Source organism: Cetorhinus maximus, chromosome 20, assembly GCF_964194155.1.
Source record: "Cetorhinus maximus chromosome 20, sCetMax3.hap1.1, whole genome shotgun sequence".
Lineage (NCBI taxonomy): Eukaryota > Metazoa > Chordata > Chondrichthyes > Lamniformes > Cetorhinidae > Cetorhinus > Cetorhinus maximus.
This window is the reverse complement of record NC_135898.1, coordinates 56308366-56329671: the sequence shown is the minus strand read 5'-3', so window position 1 is coordinate 56329671 and position 21306 is coordinate 56308366. Positions and strand designations below refer to the sequence as shown.

At 41.8% G+C, this 21306-nt stretch overlaps 1 protein-coding gene across 5 annotated transcripts in view; it reads left to right on the top strand.

The window, feature by feature from the left end:
* acsl5 (acyl-CoA synthetase long chain family member 5) overlaps positions 1–21306 on the top strand; it is a 58232-nt gene that overhangs the window by 9564 nt on the left and 27362 nt on the right. For all 5 annotated transcript variants that reach the window (XM_078564752.1, XM_078564749.1, XM_078564748.1 and 2 more), the window contains 4 exons: positions 14621–14782; positions 17151–17265; positions 17356–17420; positions 20567–20668. In XM_078564752.1, the coding sequence (XP_078420878.1) occupies positions 14651–14782; positions 17151–17265; positions 17356–17420; positions 20567–20668 (414 nt within the window). In that variant the 5' untranslated portion in view covers positions 14621–14650. The remainder of the gene's footprint in view (positions 1–14620; positions 14783–17150; positions 17266–17355; positions 17421–20566; positions 20669–21306) is intronic.

Genomic DNA, 21306 nt, shown 5'->3' with positions numbered 1-21306 from the left:
GATAGAATAACCCATCTGACTCTTGATCAGTTTTGTATGCATGTTCATGTCAAATCCTTTCATATTAATACAAAAACAAGAGTATAATTCTCTGCTAAAATTAAATAATGTATCCACCAGTTTGCTTTATAGTGCAAGTTACAAAATAATGAAAAGATTAAGGTTTTGTGCATTACAGCAGCGCACTTCCAGTAACTCATATATTTCCATATTCAACATAAAGATATCCATTTCTTTATTCCAAGTAACCTGTCAGTACAGATTGCTATTTGAATGCTGTACAACAGCTCTGTCATATCACAGTTTCATGAAAAATACCAAAAAGTTTCATTCAATATTCTGCCAAAAAGGCATGGCATGTTTGCAGTGTGGCTTTGCAATTTATAATTAAATGGTGGAATGTCTAAACATTGATTGGACACAATAATGTTTGGCAATCTCAGGTCAACTTTTGCACAAATGTATAGTGCTTGATCTCTTTACTGCAATAAGAGATAGACAACTGATTAAGCTTTAAATAATAGCCAAGTGCTTTAAACTTCTATTGCAGACCCAAACTTATTCAATCAAAAACTACAGCATGAGCAAATGGTCAACAATCCATCAGTTTTGACTTATTTGAACTGGAGCTTTATTTCTGTTGACAGTATTTTGAATTTGCTCTTCATATGTCTGCTGTTGTTGGCTCTTCCAGAACTTTAAATTTACAACAAAACACTTGTTATTATGGTGAATGAATTAGCCAATCAGAACCCAGAACTTTCATTAACTAATAAGACAATTGTTATATTTTGCATCCGCTGCGCATAAAGCAAAGACTTCAAACAGTTAATTAATACAACTGATTACTTTGCAAAGATTTGAGTAAACAGGTCAGTAATATAAACTGTAAAAAGGACAATAATGCTTAAGTTAAGTATATGGATGCTAAATAGTTACACTGATATCTATATTCCCAATTAATCTTAGTATGTCATCAATTTTAATACTCTTTTCCCATTTTATTCCTTAAAGCGCAGAAATAACTTCTAAGCTTTCAAAATACCCCTCTCTGATTTTATTTTATAGAACAGCTGTTCTTTGTACATTCCTGATGATGTTATAAAAGTACCAATAAAGAGATATGCAGAATCTTGACCCAGCATGTTTGATGGTTGAAGGAATGGTCCAGATCCTGAACCAGTTTTTCATCCTCCTCCCAGCCTGAGAGCAATTGTTACATAAAGTTGGGTTTTCTGACTCATCTCCAGGACAGGAACACTACCACCACCACCTTCTCAAGGGCAATTTAGGATGGGCAGCAAAAGTTGGCCTTGCCAGCGATGCCCACATCCCATGAAAAATAAAACAGAAATACAAAACAATTGGATTAGGCTCCACGTTACAGTACTGGGGTATGTTGTAGACAGCATCTCAGGTTCAGTGAGTTCAGTTTCTCATGTAATTGGCCTAATTATCTCACTTTTATGGGAGTTGACTTGTATTGACTATATCTCCTTATACAAATGGAGCAATCCAGGGATGTAAAAATAGTGTCCCTTTTTGATCTGGACCAAATATTCCAAAAATGCATGCATTTCTTCAATTTCTCTGAAAGCAGACTGAGGTAACACGTTAAACTATTTTATTTCACCTCATGTGAACATACATAACTGCAAATACGATTGAAAGACGGTAAAACATCAAGCCAACTTGGCATTCCAAAATAAAACCAAATAATGAACATGCTGTATTTCCCCACATCAGTGGGTAAATTTACTCAGCTTTATCTGTAAAATTCCTATGGCAAAATTTCCTTTTTCTGAAGCCTCTTGTTTCTCTTTAAACTTATCTTGATATATGATGAGCAGAATTTTTTGCTCAGTGTGCGGCCACACGCCCGACACGCTCGAGCATACAATAGCGCACAATAACATTGGGTAAGCGCCCGGACGCCATCGCGCACTCGCGCGATATTTCAGTTGGCGGGCGCACGCGGGTGCCGGAGCCATGCCCGCCATTATTTAAGAGACCAGTTAAGGCCATTAAAAAGACAACAGATGCCAATTTTTCATTGCCCATGCGATTTCACGCTCGCCGCATGGGCAAAAGACAGGCGGGCAGCCAACAATTTCAGAAACCTCATCCATGGGATTAAAAGGGTCAGCAGCATTGCCAGTGTGAGCAGTGAGGAGTTTGATAGATAGTTTGCTGCTGGTGACTTATTGGTATATGGCAGTTTCATCTCTGTTCGGGGCTCCAAGGCGTCCTGCTCGTATCTAATTAGGATTAGGAGGTTAGTGGGGCCTCTGCCTGTCCACAACCTTTCAATGTTGTTATGGGCCGTCTTCTCCTGAAAAGACAGAGAAGCATTGATTAGTCCACTCTCTACCTGCAGCGCCATTGCAACCTGGGCAACCCCACCTGCGGAGCACCTCACAGGGCACATCCGAGTCATGGCCCTTGAGCCACAAGGTATTCAGCCCAAGAAGCCAGGGCTCACCCTCCTGGCCAGCTCCAGCATCATTGACAGTTGGCACTCAGGCTCTTAACACTGCTGAGCTCCACAAGGGGACGGCCAGCCCTAACACTTCAACACACTGATCCATGTCAACATGGTACTCACCCTTCCTGTATGCAGCAAATATGTGACTTTTTTCTCCATCCCTCCATTTCTGCTCTTGAACTGGTAAGAAGTACATGAGGTAAGTCTAGGTTGATCCACTCTTCGGTATTTCCTTCTCTCTGAAAAAGTGTCTTGGTTTCTGTCTCAGTGTTTCCTCTGACTACCGGAATCAGAACAAGAATACACAGTATGGGGATTCATAAACAGAAACAGAATCTGATTAGTAAATAAAACACTTCGGCCTAAAACACTCTGGGAAGGTTTTTGGCAGGGACTGTATTTTGCATTATTATGGACATTAAACCAAATACCCTACTTGAATGGTCTACTGATATAACTTGTAATACCTTGAGCATAGACAAATAAATAATGTTACAAAATTGTGACGAGTTTTATTATCCTGGAACATCAGATAATTGCAATCAGACATTTGCAATAATGAAGTTTTCCTGTACGATGAGCCTTGGGGAATACTTTTCAGTGAGCAAGAAGTAGCGTGTGTTCACTAGTGGTCATTGTGAACGTCTTATACGTTAATCACAACCAGTGTCAACATTGCATATGTTATCCCCATGGAACTACTAGTCGAGATAGCATGTATCACCAAAATACAGGTTTTTAAATAAATTAATCTTGAAAGCTCCAAGGTATCAGCTCAGGTTTTGTGATTAGTGGTGAAGTGACAGCACTTGCCCTTGACCTCAAAGGAAGCTCCTCACAAAGATTTCTGTGCCATAGATTTGCCCCCTCAGTTTGAATCTGATGTCAAGTCAAGGGAATCCCCAGCCATCCAGCAACCCTGATGTCATTAACAGTATAAGCAGGCAATCACACAGACAGCAAACTAGGAAGGAAAAAAGAAATACTGACTGTTTTGCTTTTAATTAAAATTTTACAAAGAGTGAAATGAATGATTAGGACATATACATGGGATTAAAGTAGAAGCTAAAATATTATAAACAAAATTTACAAAAAATATTATTTAAAAACATATTTTATTTAATCAAAATGGAGGCATTTGGCATCCCACAAACATAAAATTAGTTTTCTAGACCATTGAGGCTGTTCATCAATAATAATGAACTTAGTACACTAGTGAAAACCCAGTTACACCTCATTCAACAAGGTGTAACTTTATCAACAGTTTTTACAGAAAGGCTAATAGCGTAAAAGGACAGGTTTTCATCACAACAGTGACTTAATTTGATTGCAGACGATGGGGAATTGAACTGCAGTGGTGTGAATATCTAATTCATGGTTCATGCTTTTTTAAAAATATAACCTTTTAGCCTTAGGACTTTTTTAACTGCAGAAATTTTAACTGTCAAAAATGGAGTAAATGCAAATAAAACAAGCTTGGAGTCTATTGCACTTAAAAGGCTGGGACCATGGTGACTTAAGAACTTAACAGATAGAAAGGTAAGATCATAAAACAGCAGGTGGAGAGTCTTCAGCCTTGGACGATCGATCAGTGAGCTTTTTGGTGGAGCCATGACATCTGAAATCCTTACAGTAAGGGCAGTCCAGAGAGATGTTTTTGTTTTGGGAGTGAGAGCTAAATTAGTTTAAAAGCTTTTGGTAAAATCTGAAGGGCTTGTAAAATCAATTTCTTTCATCAGATCAAATTGTAAATAAGTGATAATTAATTTGAAACAAAAACAGAAAATGCTGGAAAAACTCAGCAGGTCTAACAGCATCTGTGGTGAGAAAAAAATTCAGAGTTAACGTTTCGAATCTTTACGACTCTTCTTCAGAGCTAAAGAGAAGTAAAAATGTAATGAAATTTGTACAGTTTAAGGAGGGTGGAGCAGGTGAAGCTGGATAAAAGGCCAGTGATAGGTGGATGCAGAGGAGAGATTGCCAGAGATGTCATGGACAAAAGGACAAAGGGGTGTTAATGATAGTGGTACTGGCTAAAGGAGGTGCTGATGGTGGCATTAAGGTCAGAAAGCAGAATGTGATAATAGCAAGACAAGGGTAGCACAAGGGTAAGCATTAACCTGAATGTCTGTTTAAGGACATCCCAGAGGACATCCCACATTGTCATGGTGATGTGTGAGCTCTTTGGTTTCAATTTATCTGGGTATTTGCTGAGAGAGTTAGTTCCAGTTTGGACCTGTGTAGTTTGCAGCCCACCAAGAAATAGCTGAAGTAAATGATAATTAGCAAGGCCTGTGCTGTAAGCAGAGCAAAAAACAAACTTCATCAATCACTGTGCAAAATGCGGGTGAGGCTTAATCCCAGTTTGAATTTTGTGATGGAACAGAAGCTAGAAGATTGCTTAGTTTAGAGCTAGTGAAAGAATCTACAGAAGGAATATAGTGAAAAAATCTACTGTAGGTTCACAGAATCTTGTGGCAAAAGAAAGTAATCAGCAGAATTAGCTGGGAAATGTTGAGAAGGCAGCCAGGACAATTGGGACTGAGGCATCCAAAGTCAAAAGTTGGTAAATGAAAGTCTTACTTCTAAAAATAGCTGGAACACTGGAGAGACTTAAAGTAAAACTCCAGAGGACCTTTGCATACTTTTGGATGGTCCCAACAGAAGTATATAACACTAAGATATCATAAAGTATAAGAGAATTCTTGGGGGAGGTAAGAAGTAAAACTGAGTGCATAAATATGTAGTTACAAACTATAGTCTTAACTTAATCACATTTGCTTTGTTTAATTTGCTGTAAACACAATAAAGTTTGTGCTTTTGTTTAAAAGTGTGAAATCTAGTGGCATGGTTAAAACGAGGTGTTCAGATTTTTCTTTAAATGTTAATGGTCCCCTGACAGGATTGTAAGAGCGCACACACCCTATCAGGAAGCATAAAAATCACTGACAACAACTCCTGGATTTCTGCTTATAACTATTCATGTATGGACTTCAAAAGTTGCTGTTAGTTTGAGAGGAGTAAAGACAGCAATCACTGATGGTTCTTCCATTACTACCACTGAAAAATCTGGGCCATCATCAGTTTACATGAAGCTCTAATTTACCTCATCATTTGTCAATGATGTAATGTTTGCTTTAAAAATTTACTGTTAAACTTTGCCCTGGAGTTAAACTAATATTGCTTCATTTGAAAATGCCATTCAAGTAGTCTGAATAAGAAATGATTTTCTAATTTATTTCAACAAGGACCTTTTCTCTATTGCCCCATGTCCTTATCACATTTTATGGTGCTATAAACTCTTTTCAAAAAAATTACAGGTGTGAATTGGCATATTTTCTGATAATTAACTGGCTAATAGAATCACACAATACTTTGTAATACGCAGTTTAGATTACTTAAAATGTTTGGATATTTCTTAAAACTCAGCCAGAAATCAGATTTTTGAAGTTACTCGGTACACACAAATAATCATTATCGTCTAAGTTAAATTCACTGGTTTGTTCTTCACTTCATGATGCTTACTGAACTGCTATCAATTTTTCTGTTCTAAAAATGAGCAGGCATTTTTCATTCAGGAAAAGAGGTATGGTGATTATAGAGTACGCCGCTTGCAGCTTTATATCACCTCGCTCTTAATCCATTAAGTGTGTCTGAATTTACATAAAGTCACCTGCCATCCCTCTATTTTTACACATCAAATAAAATGTTTATTGAATCCATTGCTTATTTCATTGCTTGACATGGAAATTTTTAACTAGTTAGAGTTTTCTACCAGGTTGAAGACCTACCTGCTTATATTCAATCCCATTACGACAAGTAAAAATTCCAACTGAACCAGACTGAGACCATATAAAGTAAGCAGAATCCGCTTCCTTTAAAAACAAGTATAACGATGGCTAATCTACTTGCACCATCAGAAAATAAAATTTGTATGAAGACTGGTAGAACAAAAAATGCAATTTTCATTTCCTAAACCTAAGGACCATATTCAACTATCAATACATTCATATAACAGAAGGATAGGGATAAATCAAAATTACAGTTAAGGGTTTCTGATATGATCCCCGAATGAAGATCAAGCAGTTTATTGGAATCATGATAAAGAACACTTTGAAATACACTCTTTACTGCTCGCCGACGCGTAAAATGACACGGGGATACGTTGGGTGTGCGTCCCGAAGTCATTTAGATTCTCAGTTCGGCGGACATGCGGCTGAATCGGCTGCGCGCCCGCCGAACTGTCAACGGCCTATTAAGGCCATTAAAAAACTAATTAGCTTGATTGATGGACCTGCCCATCCAACCTTAAGGTAGGCGGGCAGGCCGGGAGCTCAGGCGGGCTTCAGAAAAAGCATGAAACCTCATTCACGGGCGGGATGAGGTTTCATGAGGGCTTTTAAATGTTTATCAAATGTTTAAATAAAAGTGATGGACATGTCCCAACTCATGTCACATGAGGGGACATGGCAGGGAAATTTTTTTATTACCTTTTTGTCAACTTTTGAATCGGAGCCGATCTCACCAAGGCAGCACTTTACCTCAAAGAGATCTGTCTGCTGTTTTGCGCTCGTGCACGAAAGAGTGCACTCCCGGCCGAGGGAATCCTCCCCACCCCCACCCACACAGTGAGCGCATAGCGCTTCCTGGCGCACATCACGCTGGGCGGGCCTTAATTGGCCTGCCCACGTAAAATGGCGGCACGCGCCCCCCAGCTGGGGGCGCCGATCAGAAGGCTGGTCACCAGCACCCACTCCCGCACTTGCGCCCCCCTCCCCAGCTGGGGGAAAATGTTCCCCTAATAATTACATGGTAATTTATTTGATTTTTACCTGCTCCCTTGTCAACTTTACAATGATAAAAGAAACATAATTTGTTTTCCTAACAAACAGTTTTAAATGCATTTTTAGCCAGTGCATTGAAAATGACTTGAATGTTGGAAGAACGGAATGCTGAGTTTTTAACATCAAAGTTAAATGAGGTCTATTGGTACTCTTGGTAACTGAAACATTCAGAGAAGTAGAATTGCAGCACTCAAAGAATTAAAAGCATAAGATGCAGTAACAAAGAATGATTAAGAATCATTGATACTTATACAGTCGAATACTAAGACTTATCACATATTCCGTAAAATATTTTTTCCTTTGAAGTCATTTTTTCTGTAGAAGTGTCACATTACAAAATGACTTTTTTTGCAAAAAATATACTTTATTCATAAAATATCTGAAAGAACATTACAAAACATTTCAAACTGGCCATCACAAAATGTGCAATAATATTCAAGCTTTCCACATAGATCATGTCGTACCCTGAGGTGCTTCAATACAATCAAGGAACGTTACAGACATTTCAAAATGGTCATAAAAGACAGTCAGACAGTGCAATGGTATTTCAGTTGTTTACATAGATCATGTTGCACTCTGAGGTGCTTCAATACAATTGTGATACATGTAGTATTAACTGCATACATTCAATGTGAGTCAATACAGCCTGAGGGGTCTATACAATTCCCAGCCCCTCGGTTCACTATGGCAGAAAGGTCTTAGAACGCAAGCTTTACCCATTGCGCCTTTGCAGCAGCTGCCACAAGCTTTAATGCATCCTTCAGTACGTAGTCCTGGACCTTGGAATGTGCCAGTCTGCGAAACTTGGTCAGGGACAACTCTTTGCACTGGAAGACCAACAAGTTTCGGGCAGACCAAAGAGCGTCTTTCATTGAGTTGATGATCCTCCAGCTGTGGTTGATGTTTGTCTTGGTGTGCATCCCTGGGAACAGCCTGTAGAGCACAGAGTCCTGTGTCACAGAACTGCTCGGGATGAACCTTGACAAAATCCACTGCATCTCTCTCCAGACCTTCTTTGTAAAGGCACAATCCACACAGAGGTGGACAATGGCCTCTTCCCCACCACCTCCACCTCACATATAGGAAGGGTCTGATGGGGAGGACCTTTTGCACCATCAGCCAAGCTACGTCTTGGTGCTTGTTGGAAAGTTCTGGCAATGAGACATTCTGCCAAATGACTTTGTCAGTCCGCTCGGGGAATCATCTGACAGGATCCACCATCTTCTTTTCCCGCAGGACCTCTAGGACGTTATGTGCTGACCACTGCCTGATGGACTTGTGGTCAAAGGTGTTTCTCTGCATAAATCTTTCCAGGGGGGACAGGTGGCACAGCTTAGTCCAACTACTTGGAGCGTTTCGCAGCAGCGTGGCCAGACCCATCCTTCGCAACACCGGGGACAGGTAGATCCTCAGCACATAGTGAAACTTGGTGTTTGTGTACTGACGGTCTACGCACAGCTTGATGCAGCCGCACTGGTGGCCATTAGGATGAGGGCGATGTTGGGCATATTTTATCCCCCTTTATCTAGAGGCTTGTACATTGTGTCCCTGTGAACACAATCCATTTTTGACTTCCAGATAAAGCGGAAGATGACTTGGGTGATTGCCACAACACAGGGGTAAGGAATGGGCCAGATCTGCGCCACATACAGCAACACTGAGAGTGACTCACACCTGATGACCAGGTTCTACCCGCAATGGAGGGCGAGTATCGCTCCCACTTGCCCAGTTTTCTTTACACCATAGCCACTTGCTCCTTCCAGTTTCTAACGCATGCCCTGGTCCCTATACCCCCAGCACCTTCCGGCAGTCTGACCTGACAGTGAAGGGGACAAAGGATCGGTCAGCCCAGTTCCCAAAGAACATGGCCTTGTTCTTGCCACGATTTACCTTGGCTCCTGAGGTCAGTTCAAACTGGTCGCAGATGTTGATCAGTCTGTGCACCGACAGCGGATCTGACCAGAAGACGGTGACATCATCCATGTGCAGGGAGACTTTGACCTGAGTGCCTCCACTGCCTGGGATAATCACTCCTCCTATGCCCGGACCCTTCCTGATGGGCTCAGCAAAAGGCTCTATGCAACACACGAACAGGACAGGGGAGATAGGGCAGCCCCACCTGACGCCAGGTTTAATTGGAAAGCTAAAAGTAAAATACTGCGGATGCTGGAAATCTGAAATAAAAACAGAAAATGCTGGAAAAACTCAGCAGTTCTAGCAGCATCTGCGGAGAGAGAAACAGAGTTAACATTTTGAGAAGGGTCATGCAGACTTGAAACGTTAACTCTGTCTCTCCACAGATGCTGCTATGCCTGCTGAGTTTTTCCAGCATTTTCTGTTAATTAGAAAGCTTTCTAATTCCCACCCATTGATTGAAACTGTGCTACAGATGTTCGTGTAGAGTAGTTGGATCCAATTGCAGATTCCCTCCCAAATCCCATTTTGGAGAGCACATCCACGGTGTAGGTGTGCGATACTCTGTCAAAGGCCTTCTCCTAGTCCAGGCTGATGAGCCAGGTGTCCACACCCCTCTCCCGTACATAGGCAATCGTATCCCTGAGTAGCGCGAGGCTGCCAGAGACCTTACTGCTGGGCGCAGCACATGTCTGGTCAGGGTGAATCACCAACTCCAGAGCTGACTTGACCCAATTGGCAAAGACTTTGTACAGAATTTTATAGACCACATTCAACAGTGAAATGGGTCTCCAATTTCTAATTTCCTCCCTTTCCCCCTTTCGCTTGTAGATGAGGATGATGATGTCCTTCCTCATGGATTCTGACATGCCGCCGGCCAGAAGCATACTCTCGTACACTTCTAGCAGGTCTGGGCCGATCAAGTCCCACAGAGCTGAATACAACTCAGCTGGCAAACCATCGCTTCCGGGAGTCTTACTCTTCTTGAAGGACTCAAGGGCCTTAGTCAGTTCATCCAGAGTTAGTGGTTTGTCCAGACTCTCCTATGTATTGTTGTCTAAGACCTCCATGTTAGAGGACAGGAAGGACTGGGAAGCCATGCTGTCTGTGGGCTTCACATCATACAATCCGGCATAAAAGGATTTGCTGATCCTCAAAACGTCGGACTGCAATGACTTTACTGAGCTATCTTCTTCCTTCAGGCTGCTGATCACAGAGCTCTCTTTTGGAAAAAGAAACGAGAGCACATCTCATCCTGCTCCATGGAGCGGACTCTGGACCGGAAAGTGATCTTGGAAGTCTCAGGGGCAAAGAGCGAGGCTTGCTAGATCTTCACCGCTTCGAGGTCCTCCTTGACATTGACCCCCATCGACTGCAGACGGAGTAGGTTCTGCATGTTTTTCTAGAGTCGGAACATTTCCCTCTGTTCCTTTCTAGCCTTCTGAGCACCTTTGAGGATGAAAAACCTCTTGATATTCTTGATCGCTTCCCACCAGTGTGACAGGGACTCAAAGAGGGGTTCCACAGGTCTCCAGCCTTTGTAATCCCCCTTGAGTTCCTCAATGTTCTCTGGGGTCAACAGTTTCACGTTCAGCTTCCATGTGCCTTTGCCAACCCGCTGGTCTCCCTGTAAGTGACAGTTGGCCAGTAGGAGGCAGTGGTCAGAGAGGAACACTGGTTTGACATCGGTGGATCTGACCATGAATGTTCAGGACACAAACAGCAAGTCTATCCTGGAACAATGGACCTCTCTGGCCATGACCAGGTGTATCTATGCTGCGCTCCATCTGCAGGGTTGCTGAAGACGTCATGCAGCTTGGCATCCTTTACTGTTTCCAGGAGTCCGGACTTGGTGTCCAGTCTGCTGTCGGCCCTGCTGGATCGTCCAGCTGCATCGATGATGCAGTTGAAGTCACCGCCCAGAATGACCGGCCTGGAAGTCGCCAGCAGCAGTGGGAGCTGCTGAAGGACCGCTGGCATCTGGGATGTTGGGGACTTCTGGAGGAGGCTGAGATAGATCATCCACTCGACATTTCTGGCTGAAGATTGTTGCAAATGCTTCAGCCTTATCTTTTGCACTGATGTGCTGGGCTCCTCCATCATTGAGGATGAGGATATTTGTGGAGCCGCCTCCTCCAGTGAATTGTTTAATTGACAACAACCATTCACGACTGGATGTGGCAGGACTGCAGAGCTTAGATATGATCCTTTGGTTGTGGGCTCACTTAGCCGTGTCTATCATTTGCTGCTTATGCTGCCTGACATGCAAGCATCCTTGCTGGGTCAAAATCCTAGAACTCCCTTCCTAACAGCACTGTGGGTGTACCTACACCACATAGACTGCAGCAGTTCAAGAAGGCAGCTCACCACCACCTTCTCAAGGGCAATTAGGGAAGGGCAATAAATGCTGGCTCAGCCAATGAAGCCCACATGATCCAGTCCTTTGATCTGCTCCTGCATAACCATAGTGTTCACAACTTGTCTCACTTTTGATGGGCTGAGGAAGCCGTTCTGAACTGCCCTGCTGGAAATGTTCCATTCAGGTGACATCAGGGATGTCAAGGAGCGAGGTTTGGATTGTCCTCTGTTGGAGAAGTCTCTCCAATCCATTCCCCCTCGAGGCGTTGCTGCTCCCGGCTCCCTGGAGCTGGGGTGCGCTGGACTCTTCGTTGTCTCCAGTGTTCTGGAGTTCGGGTGTCTCCTCCTCCAGTTCCCTAGAGCTTTGCCACTTCTTCAGTAGGTGCTGCCCTTGTCCTTCTTTGTCCAAAGAGCAGCAGCGTCTGTCATATGTGTATGATGGGAGTCGCCTCTTGCCACTCGTCTGGGAAGTGGCTTGGTCCGTACTTGGCCCTTTCTTCTTTTTGGTCTTCTTCACCAGCTGCCACTCCCCCAGTTGATTGTCTGCTGACTCCTTCTTCATTGATTCGTTCTGCTGAGGAGTGGGAGGTTCAGGAAAAGGTGCAGTTGTTTGGCCATCTGCTGCCTCAGTCTTTTCCTTCCTCTTCCCTCTCTCTGTGTCTTCCTTTGTCCCATTGCGCTCACTGGAGGCCTTGATGGGTGGAGCTTTGCAAGCCTCCTTGGTGGTAATGACAGTCACCGTTTCATCTGCTTGCCCCTCCTTGGTTTTCGCCACCTGTGCATCTGTGAGGCAGCGTTTGGGGCAGGTCTTGTAGAGGTGGCCTGCCTCACCACACAGGTTGCAGCACGTAGTCTGTTTGGAATCCTTTGTCTGGTGCCCTTCCTGCTTGCAATTCTTGCAGATGATGGCACTGCAGTTGGCCACCACATGACCAGATTTTCTGCAGGAGCGACAAACTTTGGGCTGCCTGGTGTATACAAGACAGCCGCGGCTTCCCCCAATAACGAAGCTGGAAGGAGGGTGGTGGATTGCTCCCTTACCATCCATATTGAATGTTAACTTGACCTGGCGTTTGCTGGTCCAAATTCTGAAGGCGTTCTTGCCCTCAGTGCAGTTCCCAACCTTGTCGGCATACCTGGCAAGGAAGGTGAGCACATCAACGGCAGGGACATGGGAGTTGTAGAAGTGCACAGTCTCCACACTGTCCTGTTGTGATGGCAGAGTAAAGAGTGGCTCCACTGTGATGATTCTCAGCTGTGGCTGGTCTCTCTTCTCCTCCAACACCTTCAGGAATTTGACACAGGGAGCAACATTTTTGAAGGTGACATCAAAGTATCCAGCATTAGGGAAGTCCTGCAGACAGTAGCTGTCCACAGGATTCCAAAAGGATTCTCTTGATGAAAAAGGCACGGTTAATGGGTGTACCTCCTTCGTTGTCTTTCACTGCCACCTTAACAGTGTTACATAACCCCTGGTTTGGGGCTTGATTGGTTGCAGCTATTGCCTCTTTAAGGTCCCGATGTTAGGCACTGAAGCCCCTTCAAGGAGAACAAAATACACAGAAGAGCTTCCAATACCAAAAGGTAAAAAGGCCAAAGCCTTTGCTGAAACCCCCCAATAAAATAAATGATACCCACAAAAACGACACTTACACACATGCAGAGGGGACAATGATCATGGTCTCTCCCCTGCCAGGTACAATAAGATTCCTATTCACACATTGTACGTTTATGTAAAAGTGTCCATGAAGACATTGCATTTCTAATTTGTTCTTCATTTGTTCCATTTTTAGTTGTTCTAATTACTCCATTAAATTTTTGTTTTTTAATTTGAACAAATTTCAATTTATTTTTGTTCTCCAATGATGTTCTGGCAGTAGACAAGGTTTTCATCTGTCTTCAAGTGCCAATAAAATCCTTTCGTATCTCAGGATAATTATGCTTAGGGCAAGCCATTGGCCCCATCTTAGAGGATCCGTTTAGAATTAGCTCCTTCTCCCCACCCTTCAATTGATTTGCCTTCACTAATCTTTCTTGGAGTCCAGTCTATTTGCTTATCATTCTTTGTGTGACAAAAAAATTTCCTGATATCAGTCTTAAAATGTATTTTGAACCAGTATTTCTTTGCGCTACTCTTAACAATTCAATTTTAATGACTGGAATTACCCTATCCATCCTATCCACAGGGATAGATTAGGTAAGTAATTGATTCAGAAATACAAGTCATTAATAAAATCCCCCCCTGCAATAAATATAAGGCCAGTAAAGAAGGAAGCATGGGCAGTGTAGTATGAGGGAGAAGAAGAAGAAGAAGACGAAGACGAAGACGAAGAAGACGAAGACGAAGAAGAAGAAGAAGAAGAAGAAGAAGACGAAGATGAAGACAAAGAATTAATTAGATTAGAATTAGTTGCAACAGGCAATAAATGCAGTGTTTAGAGAATAAAAAGTAATATAGCAGCAAGCTTGATTTTGTTTCACACAGCATTTTTTTTAAAGATAAGCTATTTTCTTTTTGAGCTAAACGTCTGTGGCAATTTGTGTGCTGACCTGTTGCCATGACATTGTGATGGCTAATTATCACATTGCACTAGAAGATGGATGTGGAGTTTGCCAATTGCAGTTCTTTAAGCTGATTGTAATTAATGATCAGAGTATGAGAAGAGAACTATACTGCTGAGTTACTTTTAAATTCCTCTTGTGGTTTGTTTGTGGTAGCTGTATAAAAAGCACACGTGATAAAATATTTTATGACAAATATACAGATTCATTAAGCTTTGCATGCTGTTTTAACTTGATAAATGAGCAATAACTAACTAACTGAGGCATTTATGTAACGTTGCCAATCTATATGTGTGAGAAAGAGAGGTAAAAACAAAATTAATTACCATGTAAATCTATTTATTAAAATAATTATTGAGATTGATATTGTAATTAAACAAGTTGTTCTAAGAAGATAAATTGTGTAAAATGTCTCAGTGATTGTGTTCTTTTTTTTGTTGTTGTGTAATTGCTTCAGGTTTGCACCTTTGTTCCAGAAGTTTATAAGATGAGCATATTGCTCCTGACCTTCTCGGTTCCAATTCTGGTTTTGATTGGTACTCTTATATACTGGGTGGCAACTAAGCCAAAACCTATCGAACCAACATGTGATCTTTCCAAGCAATCTGTGCAAATTAAGGTATGTTAAACAGCTAGTGTAATGAAATTCATATGGTAAAAATGAATTGGGTGGATGAAAATGTGTAATTTGAGGAAAGGTTTTTGGTCTAACATTTTTTTTAACTTCATCTATATTTAGAATTTCCCCTTTTGGCTTAAATTGTGGAGTTCATCTTCTTCTGCATCAGAAGCAATATAACTGCCAGCCACTTTAATTGCTTGTTAACATTTTGACTTTTTCTTTTCCCCAATCTCCTTTCCTATTCAGAATGAGCTTCAAGCTGCGAAAATGTTCTACCAATATTACTACCCAATAGTTCCTCAACCATATGATAATTCATATTTATAAGTTTTCCCCTTGGAATACTGAGATTGAATCGCTGATTGTCATAAAAACCCATCGGGTTCACTAATGTCCTTTAGGGAAGGAAATCTGCCAACCTTACCTGATCTGGTCTACATGTGACTCCAGACCCACATCAATGCGGTTGACTCTTAAATGCCCCTGAACAAGGGAAATAAATGCTGGCCTAGTCAGCGATGCCCACATCCCATGAATGATTTTTTTTAAAATAAATCCGTAGCTGAACTCTGGTCAGTTAAATCATTTCAAACTAGAGAATCAATCCTGGATATTCCTGGTTTGTGTGTTTTACTATTACACTGGTTACTGAACTTATACTTTATGCTATCTGAGAAGCTTTTGCATATCTAGCATAATGACTTGTGCTGTCAGGGAGAAGAACTTTGTGATGATTCATAAATTATCGGTTTTGAATCCAATCTGACCCAGTCAAGACTATGAAACAAATATTTCATCTCAACTAGTAAGAAGGGCAGTTTCAGCCTGCTGCTTTTCCATTAAACAGTTATCAACAACGTTCATTTATATAGCGCCTTTACCATAATAAAATACCCCAAGGTGCTTCACGGGCATAATAAAATCAAATTTGATACCGAGCCATGTGAGATATTGCAGCAGGTGATCAAAAGCTTGATCAAAGAGGTAGATGTTAAGGAGCGTCTTAAAGGAAGAAAGCAAGGTGGAAGGGTTTAGGGAGGAGATTGCAGAGCTTAGGGCCTCGACAGCTGAAGACATGATTAAAACCGAGGATGCTTAAGAGCCAGAATTAGAAACTCCGATATCTCCAAGAATTTTGGGGCTGAAGGAGACTAGAGATGGGAGGGGGCGAGGCCATGGAAGGATTTGAAAATGTGGTCGAGGATTTTTAAAAATCATTGGGCGCTCAAGGTGTGACTTGTTCAGGAAATTGAGAAAAGCTTGACTGCTGCAGTCACTGGCCATTCCAATGGAGGCGGGCTTGAAAGTGGGGCTGGGGGAAATTCACAAATCCGGGCAATCTTGCAGGAGGTGGATCATCACCAGCAATGGCTATCCGTTTGTGGGCCGATTTGGGGATGTCACTGCCCCCCACCCAACTAAGACCAAAGCTGGGCAGGTCACTGGTTTGCCGATGGCTGGCCTGCGAAGCCTCCTGTTTTAACCCTCACTTTCAGCATTGATCACTGGCTCACAGCTGTGCTTGCTGGCTCCCCCTTCAGTGGTCTGCCAGCTGTGGTCATAGATTATTTTTCAAAATTTAAACCTCTTTAGCGGGTGCTTCAAGATGGAGGCACCCTCGCGGCCATCTTACAATGGCAGTGCCCACCTCTGCTGGTGGGGCTGCTATTGTCTGAGTGGGCCTGCAACCTCAGGTGTCCAAAGGATGGCGGATCCCAAGGTGGCCAATTAAGCCGCCTCCCAGAAGATCATGCCAAAGGGCATGTTGCCAAAAGATGTGGGATCAGAAATCAGAAATGGTCCTTGCCCCTCGCTTATTTTTAAAGCAGGCAAAATTCTGCACCCCTGTCCTTTTCTTAAACTGCACTGAATAGAGCAGCGCAAGCATTGTGTTGCATCTGAATATGCTATAAACTGACTTGGGAGTATTCTGTGAAGATGCACTTTTTCAGCCTGTACTCACTCGAGGCACTGTTTTAAAATTAGGGGTCACCTTTTAGGACAGAGATGAGGGGAATATTTTTCTGAGGGTTGTGTGACTTCGGAACGCTCTGCCTCAGAAGGTGGTGGAAGCGGGGTCATCAAATATTTTTAAGGCAGAGGTAGATAGATTCTTGTTAGGCAAGGGGATCAAAGATTATCAGGGTTAGATGGCAATATGGAAATTAAAACACAAGCTATGATCTTATTGAAGATATTAAAGATAATAATAATATTGAAGATTGTGGAGCAGACTCGAGGGTTCGAATGGTCTACTCTTGTCTCTATTTCTTATGTTCTTCATCTGTCTTAAAGCACTTCATTACAGGTTTAAGCTTTCACCAGAGTAAGTTTATTTTTAATTTAACTTTTTTTTTAACTTCAGAATGGTGAAGGTGCCAGGCGATGTGCACTATTGAAGGATGATGATGTGATATCTTACTTTTATGATGATGCTCGAACGCTCTATGAAGCTTTCCAGAGAGGTTTACATGTATCAGGTATTAAAATACACTCAATCTTGCAAATGGAAATAGTCATGTTTTTGCTTCATTCAGTATTCAGTGTCAACTATTTATTTTTCCTGTCAGGTAATGGACCTTGTCTGGGTTACAGGAAACCCGAACAGCCTTATCAGTGGCTTTCATACAAACAGGTATGTATTGTGATCAATGATGAAATACTGGAAGTAAAATGGAGGGATCCAAACTTGGGGAAGAAAATTTTAGATTTCTGAGAACTGCTCCTTGTTTGAGAGGAGAAATTTTGTTTACTTTTTGGTTTTGTTTGAAGCAGAGGAGCAATTCTGAGACACAACTCCACTGCCATCCCCCACCATTAAATGGCACAATGTCTCTGTTTTACACAATGATTTCCACTTGAAATGTAGTGGCTGCCATGCGATTGAACTTTGTACCTTGGCTACCTTTCACCTGGAACACTGTTAGGCAATTGTATAAAATTGTCAGGGGCTGATAAATTGAAAGTCTTCATTCGAACTATGCCTTTTGCCGGCAAATTCTGAACTAATAGCCAGTCACAAGACATCTACCTTTTGAGTTCATACATGTACACCTGCGTAGCTAGGAAAAGCTGATCATATGAAATTATATACAGCTGAAACACTGCCCTGAATTAAAATACATGACTGAAACTATTGCTTCAAGATGCCTCACTAATTTCAGTATCTTTATTAGCGTTTTGCAATTGAATCTGATATTTAATGACATCGGTATGATGCATCCAAATTAGTCGCTGCATTGGGAAAGGAGTGGGTCATGACTTATTAATCACAGTACAAAAATCAGTCAATTATCAGAAGTAATATTCAGTAAGTATAACATAGCAGGCCTACATATACATGGGTACCATAGCTGAAGATGATTGTTCTGTAGGTCTTGCTGACAACATTAGATTATTAAAATGCATGTAAAGAATAAACTTGTATTTCCATAAGTGCTCCTCAAGTGCAATGAGACATTTTCTTGCACTTTGCAAGGACCTAATTCACCAAAGCCATTCTTTTTTGCTCCAAATAGGCAAGACGCTATACCCCATGCAACTCTCTACTCTTTTTCACTAACTTTTTTCTGCAACTTTTCCAGTTCATACTGGCACTCTACTTCCATTCCTATTGCTTAACCTGGTACTCTTCTTCCACCCTGTTTCAGCTGTTGCTCTTCCTCTACTCTTCAAGTTGTTCCAGTACCCTCCACACCCCACTGACTCTTCCTCTGGCACTATTTTCGTCTTATGTCCCTCTCCTTTTCATTGCCATTTGCTAAAATTCGGAATTTTATAAGATTATTATATTTTGGGACTGTATCTTTAAACTTAGGGTAAATTAAGAAAGCTATGTGACCTGTTCTGAAGTCCACCTGACAGTAAGCCTGGGTGGTTTGATTGTTAGAGATCAAAGGAGGGTTTAGATTCTTTTACTGAAAAGGTGGAAGATATTTATGCTTGGAAACAATGTCAGCAGTCTCTGAGTTTACTATGTGTAGACCCTGAGTCTCCCAAAGTCCCAGAAAGGTGTTGTAGGTTTTGTATTGTAAACAGTTGTGCTGTAAACTATCTATTTGCTCCTAAGATGGAAGAGAAAAGCTAATCAATATGTCTACTTGGATGCAAGGTTAATATGTTTCACATTGGCATAGGGAAGAGGGCATAAGATGACATTTTTGAGATCAGTTTATAGACTTCCCTACAAATCAGTGAATATCACAGGCAGAAAGCAGTTGATCTGTGTGGTCAGCAGCGAGAAGAGGATGATTGGCTTTTCAAGCTACCTCAGCCAGATGCTGGAGTGAAACGGTCTCTAGTCAGAGGTGCATCCTGTAGCCCTCTAAGGATTCCGGGAGATTCATCTTGATATGTCCACGGAGAAGAAGAAACATCAGAGTAGGCTTTATTACTGGTGGTGGATTTAGAAAACCCTCTCTGAAAACTTAGGAGATGGTCACTCGAAGTTTCTGCCCAGTGAAGCAGAGATTCAGGAACCCATTGGAAGCCAAGAACAACTGTGTACTGTTTACTATGAGGACTGTAATTCTGTTTAGAATATGATGGGTGAAAGTATTAAAGGGGAATGCCACTTTCTGTAATTTAAAGTAGAAGTTGTCTATGTAAAAGAAGTGTTATTTTTTAGTCATTTGTTTCAGTAAAATTTTAAAACATGAAATCTCATCTTGTCATTCTTCCAGGTAATAACTGGAAGTTCAAATCTCTTTCAAAGTTGTATCTCCACAGAGCATGCGCACGAAAGAGCGCAGAAATCTCCCTGAGGCACGGAGCTGCTGCAAGCAGATTACTTTGTTTATTATTATTTGAAATAAAGAAAAAAAAATATTCAGACATGTCCCAGCTCATTTGACAGTGTCACATGAGCTGGGACATGTCAATGAATTTTAATAAAAAATTTTATTTGATTTATAAAGTTTCATGAAACTTCATCCCACCTGTGGTTGAGGTTTCATGGTAAATGCGAAGGCCGCCTGGATTCTTTGCCTGCCCGTCAACATTAAGGTTGGACGGGCAGCTCTGTTAATTCTTTTAATTGCTATTTAAATAGCCTTAATAGGCCTTTGAGTTTGGCGCTCTGGTGAGCGGCCGCCGAACTGAAGATCTGAATGACGCACAGTAATGTCAGGACGCACACCTGACATCACTATGCGTCATTTTATGCGTTGGCAAGCGGCGCCCCCACCTGCCAACCAGAAGATTCAAGCCATTATCGTCATTGGTATGAACCTATTTCTTCACTACCACCCACTCTTCTCTTCTGCTTTCCATCTGTGTGTTATCTGGCGATGCATTCTCCTCACTTGCAAAGAAGGTCAACTGATGCCTAAGTTCAGTGGCTAATATACCAGACCAGCCTACTCTTTATCATATGACACAGTGCTAGTGGCCCTGTTTGATATCTCTTATAAACTAGAGGCAGGAATTTCCATTCTTGAATTCAGTATATGATGGCAGTGCTTACCACCAATAGCACTGGAACCGTAGGAGGAGGATGGAGGCTAAGCTAGCGCTTTTGTCTTTGGACTCAGTTTGGTGATGGTAGTGGTTGGTGTGGGGGTGGGGGTGGGGGCGGGGGTGGAAGAAACAAGAATTAAAATTCCACTGGCTATAGGATATGTGTGTGAATAGGATCAAAACGTGACTTGCATGCCAGCTGTCTGCTTTTTTCTTTGTAAGGTGAAGAAGGCTTTGTGAGGTCAACTGGATGGTAGGGGTGAAAAATGCAATGGTCTTTTAAGTAAACAGCCTAGATTTAAAATGTTTCTCATCTACTTGCAGGTATCTGACAGAGCAGAGTACCTTGGATCAGGCCTTTTACATCGAGGGTGCAATTCAACTCCAGACCAGTACATTGGTGTATTTGCTCAGAATAGGCCTGAGGTAATGCCCATTGATCTATTATATTACTAAAGTTAACCACTGCAAATTCTTCTACTATTAATAATTATATTTTGCAAATCCATAGGTTTGAGATTTAATTTTTAATTCCTGGACTTCTATTTTGTCAATCCATAACATTTCACTAGATTTCTGTAGATGGAGTATTGGTGACGGGGTCTGTGAAACAGACTGGCATCAGGTCAGCTTGTATTGCCTATGATTCAAAAAAAACAGTATAAATTGTACAATTTCTATCCATACTCCTTTTTAGGCACCTCAAGGCATCGTGGAGGCTAGTGGTATTTTTGCCCACCAAAAATAAGTAGGCAAAACACTTTATTTAGACTGAATGTAACACTTTTCCTACATATACAGGCCTACTGAATTCAAGCTCCAGGCGATGGAGCCTCCTTGCCAGCTTTGACGATATAAAACTGGTGGTAGCACTTAAGAATTATTCTCTAATATAAATGGCTAGCAGATGAGGCTGATAAAGTCCCAGCAGCTGCTTGACAATAAAGACCCAAGACCGACTTCTTCAACAGAGTCTTATTCTTGGCGCATAAAACTCTACAGGATACTTGTCTCACTTATTTTACCTTTTTATACATACCAAACAGGGTACTTAGCTTGTTAAC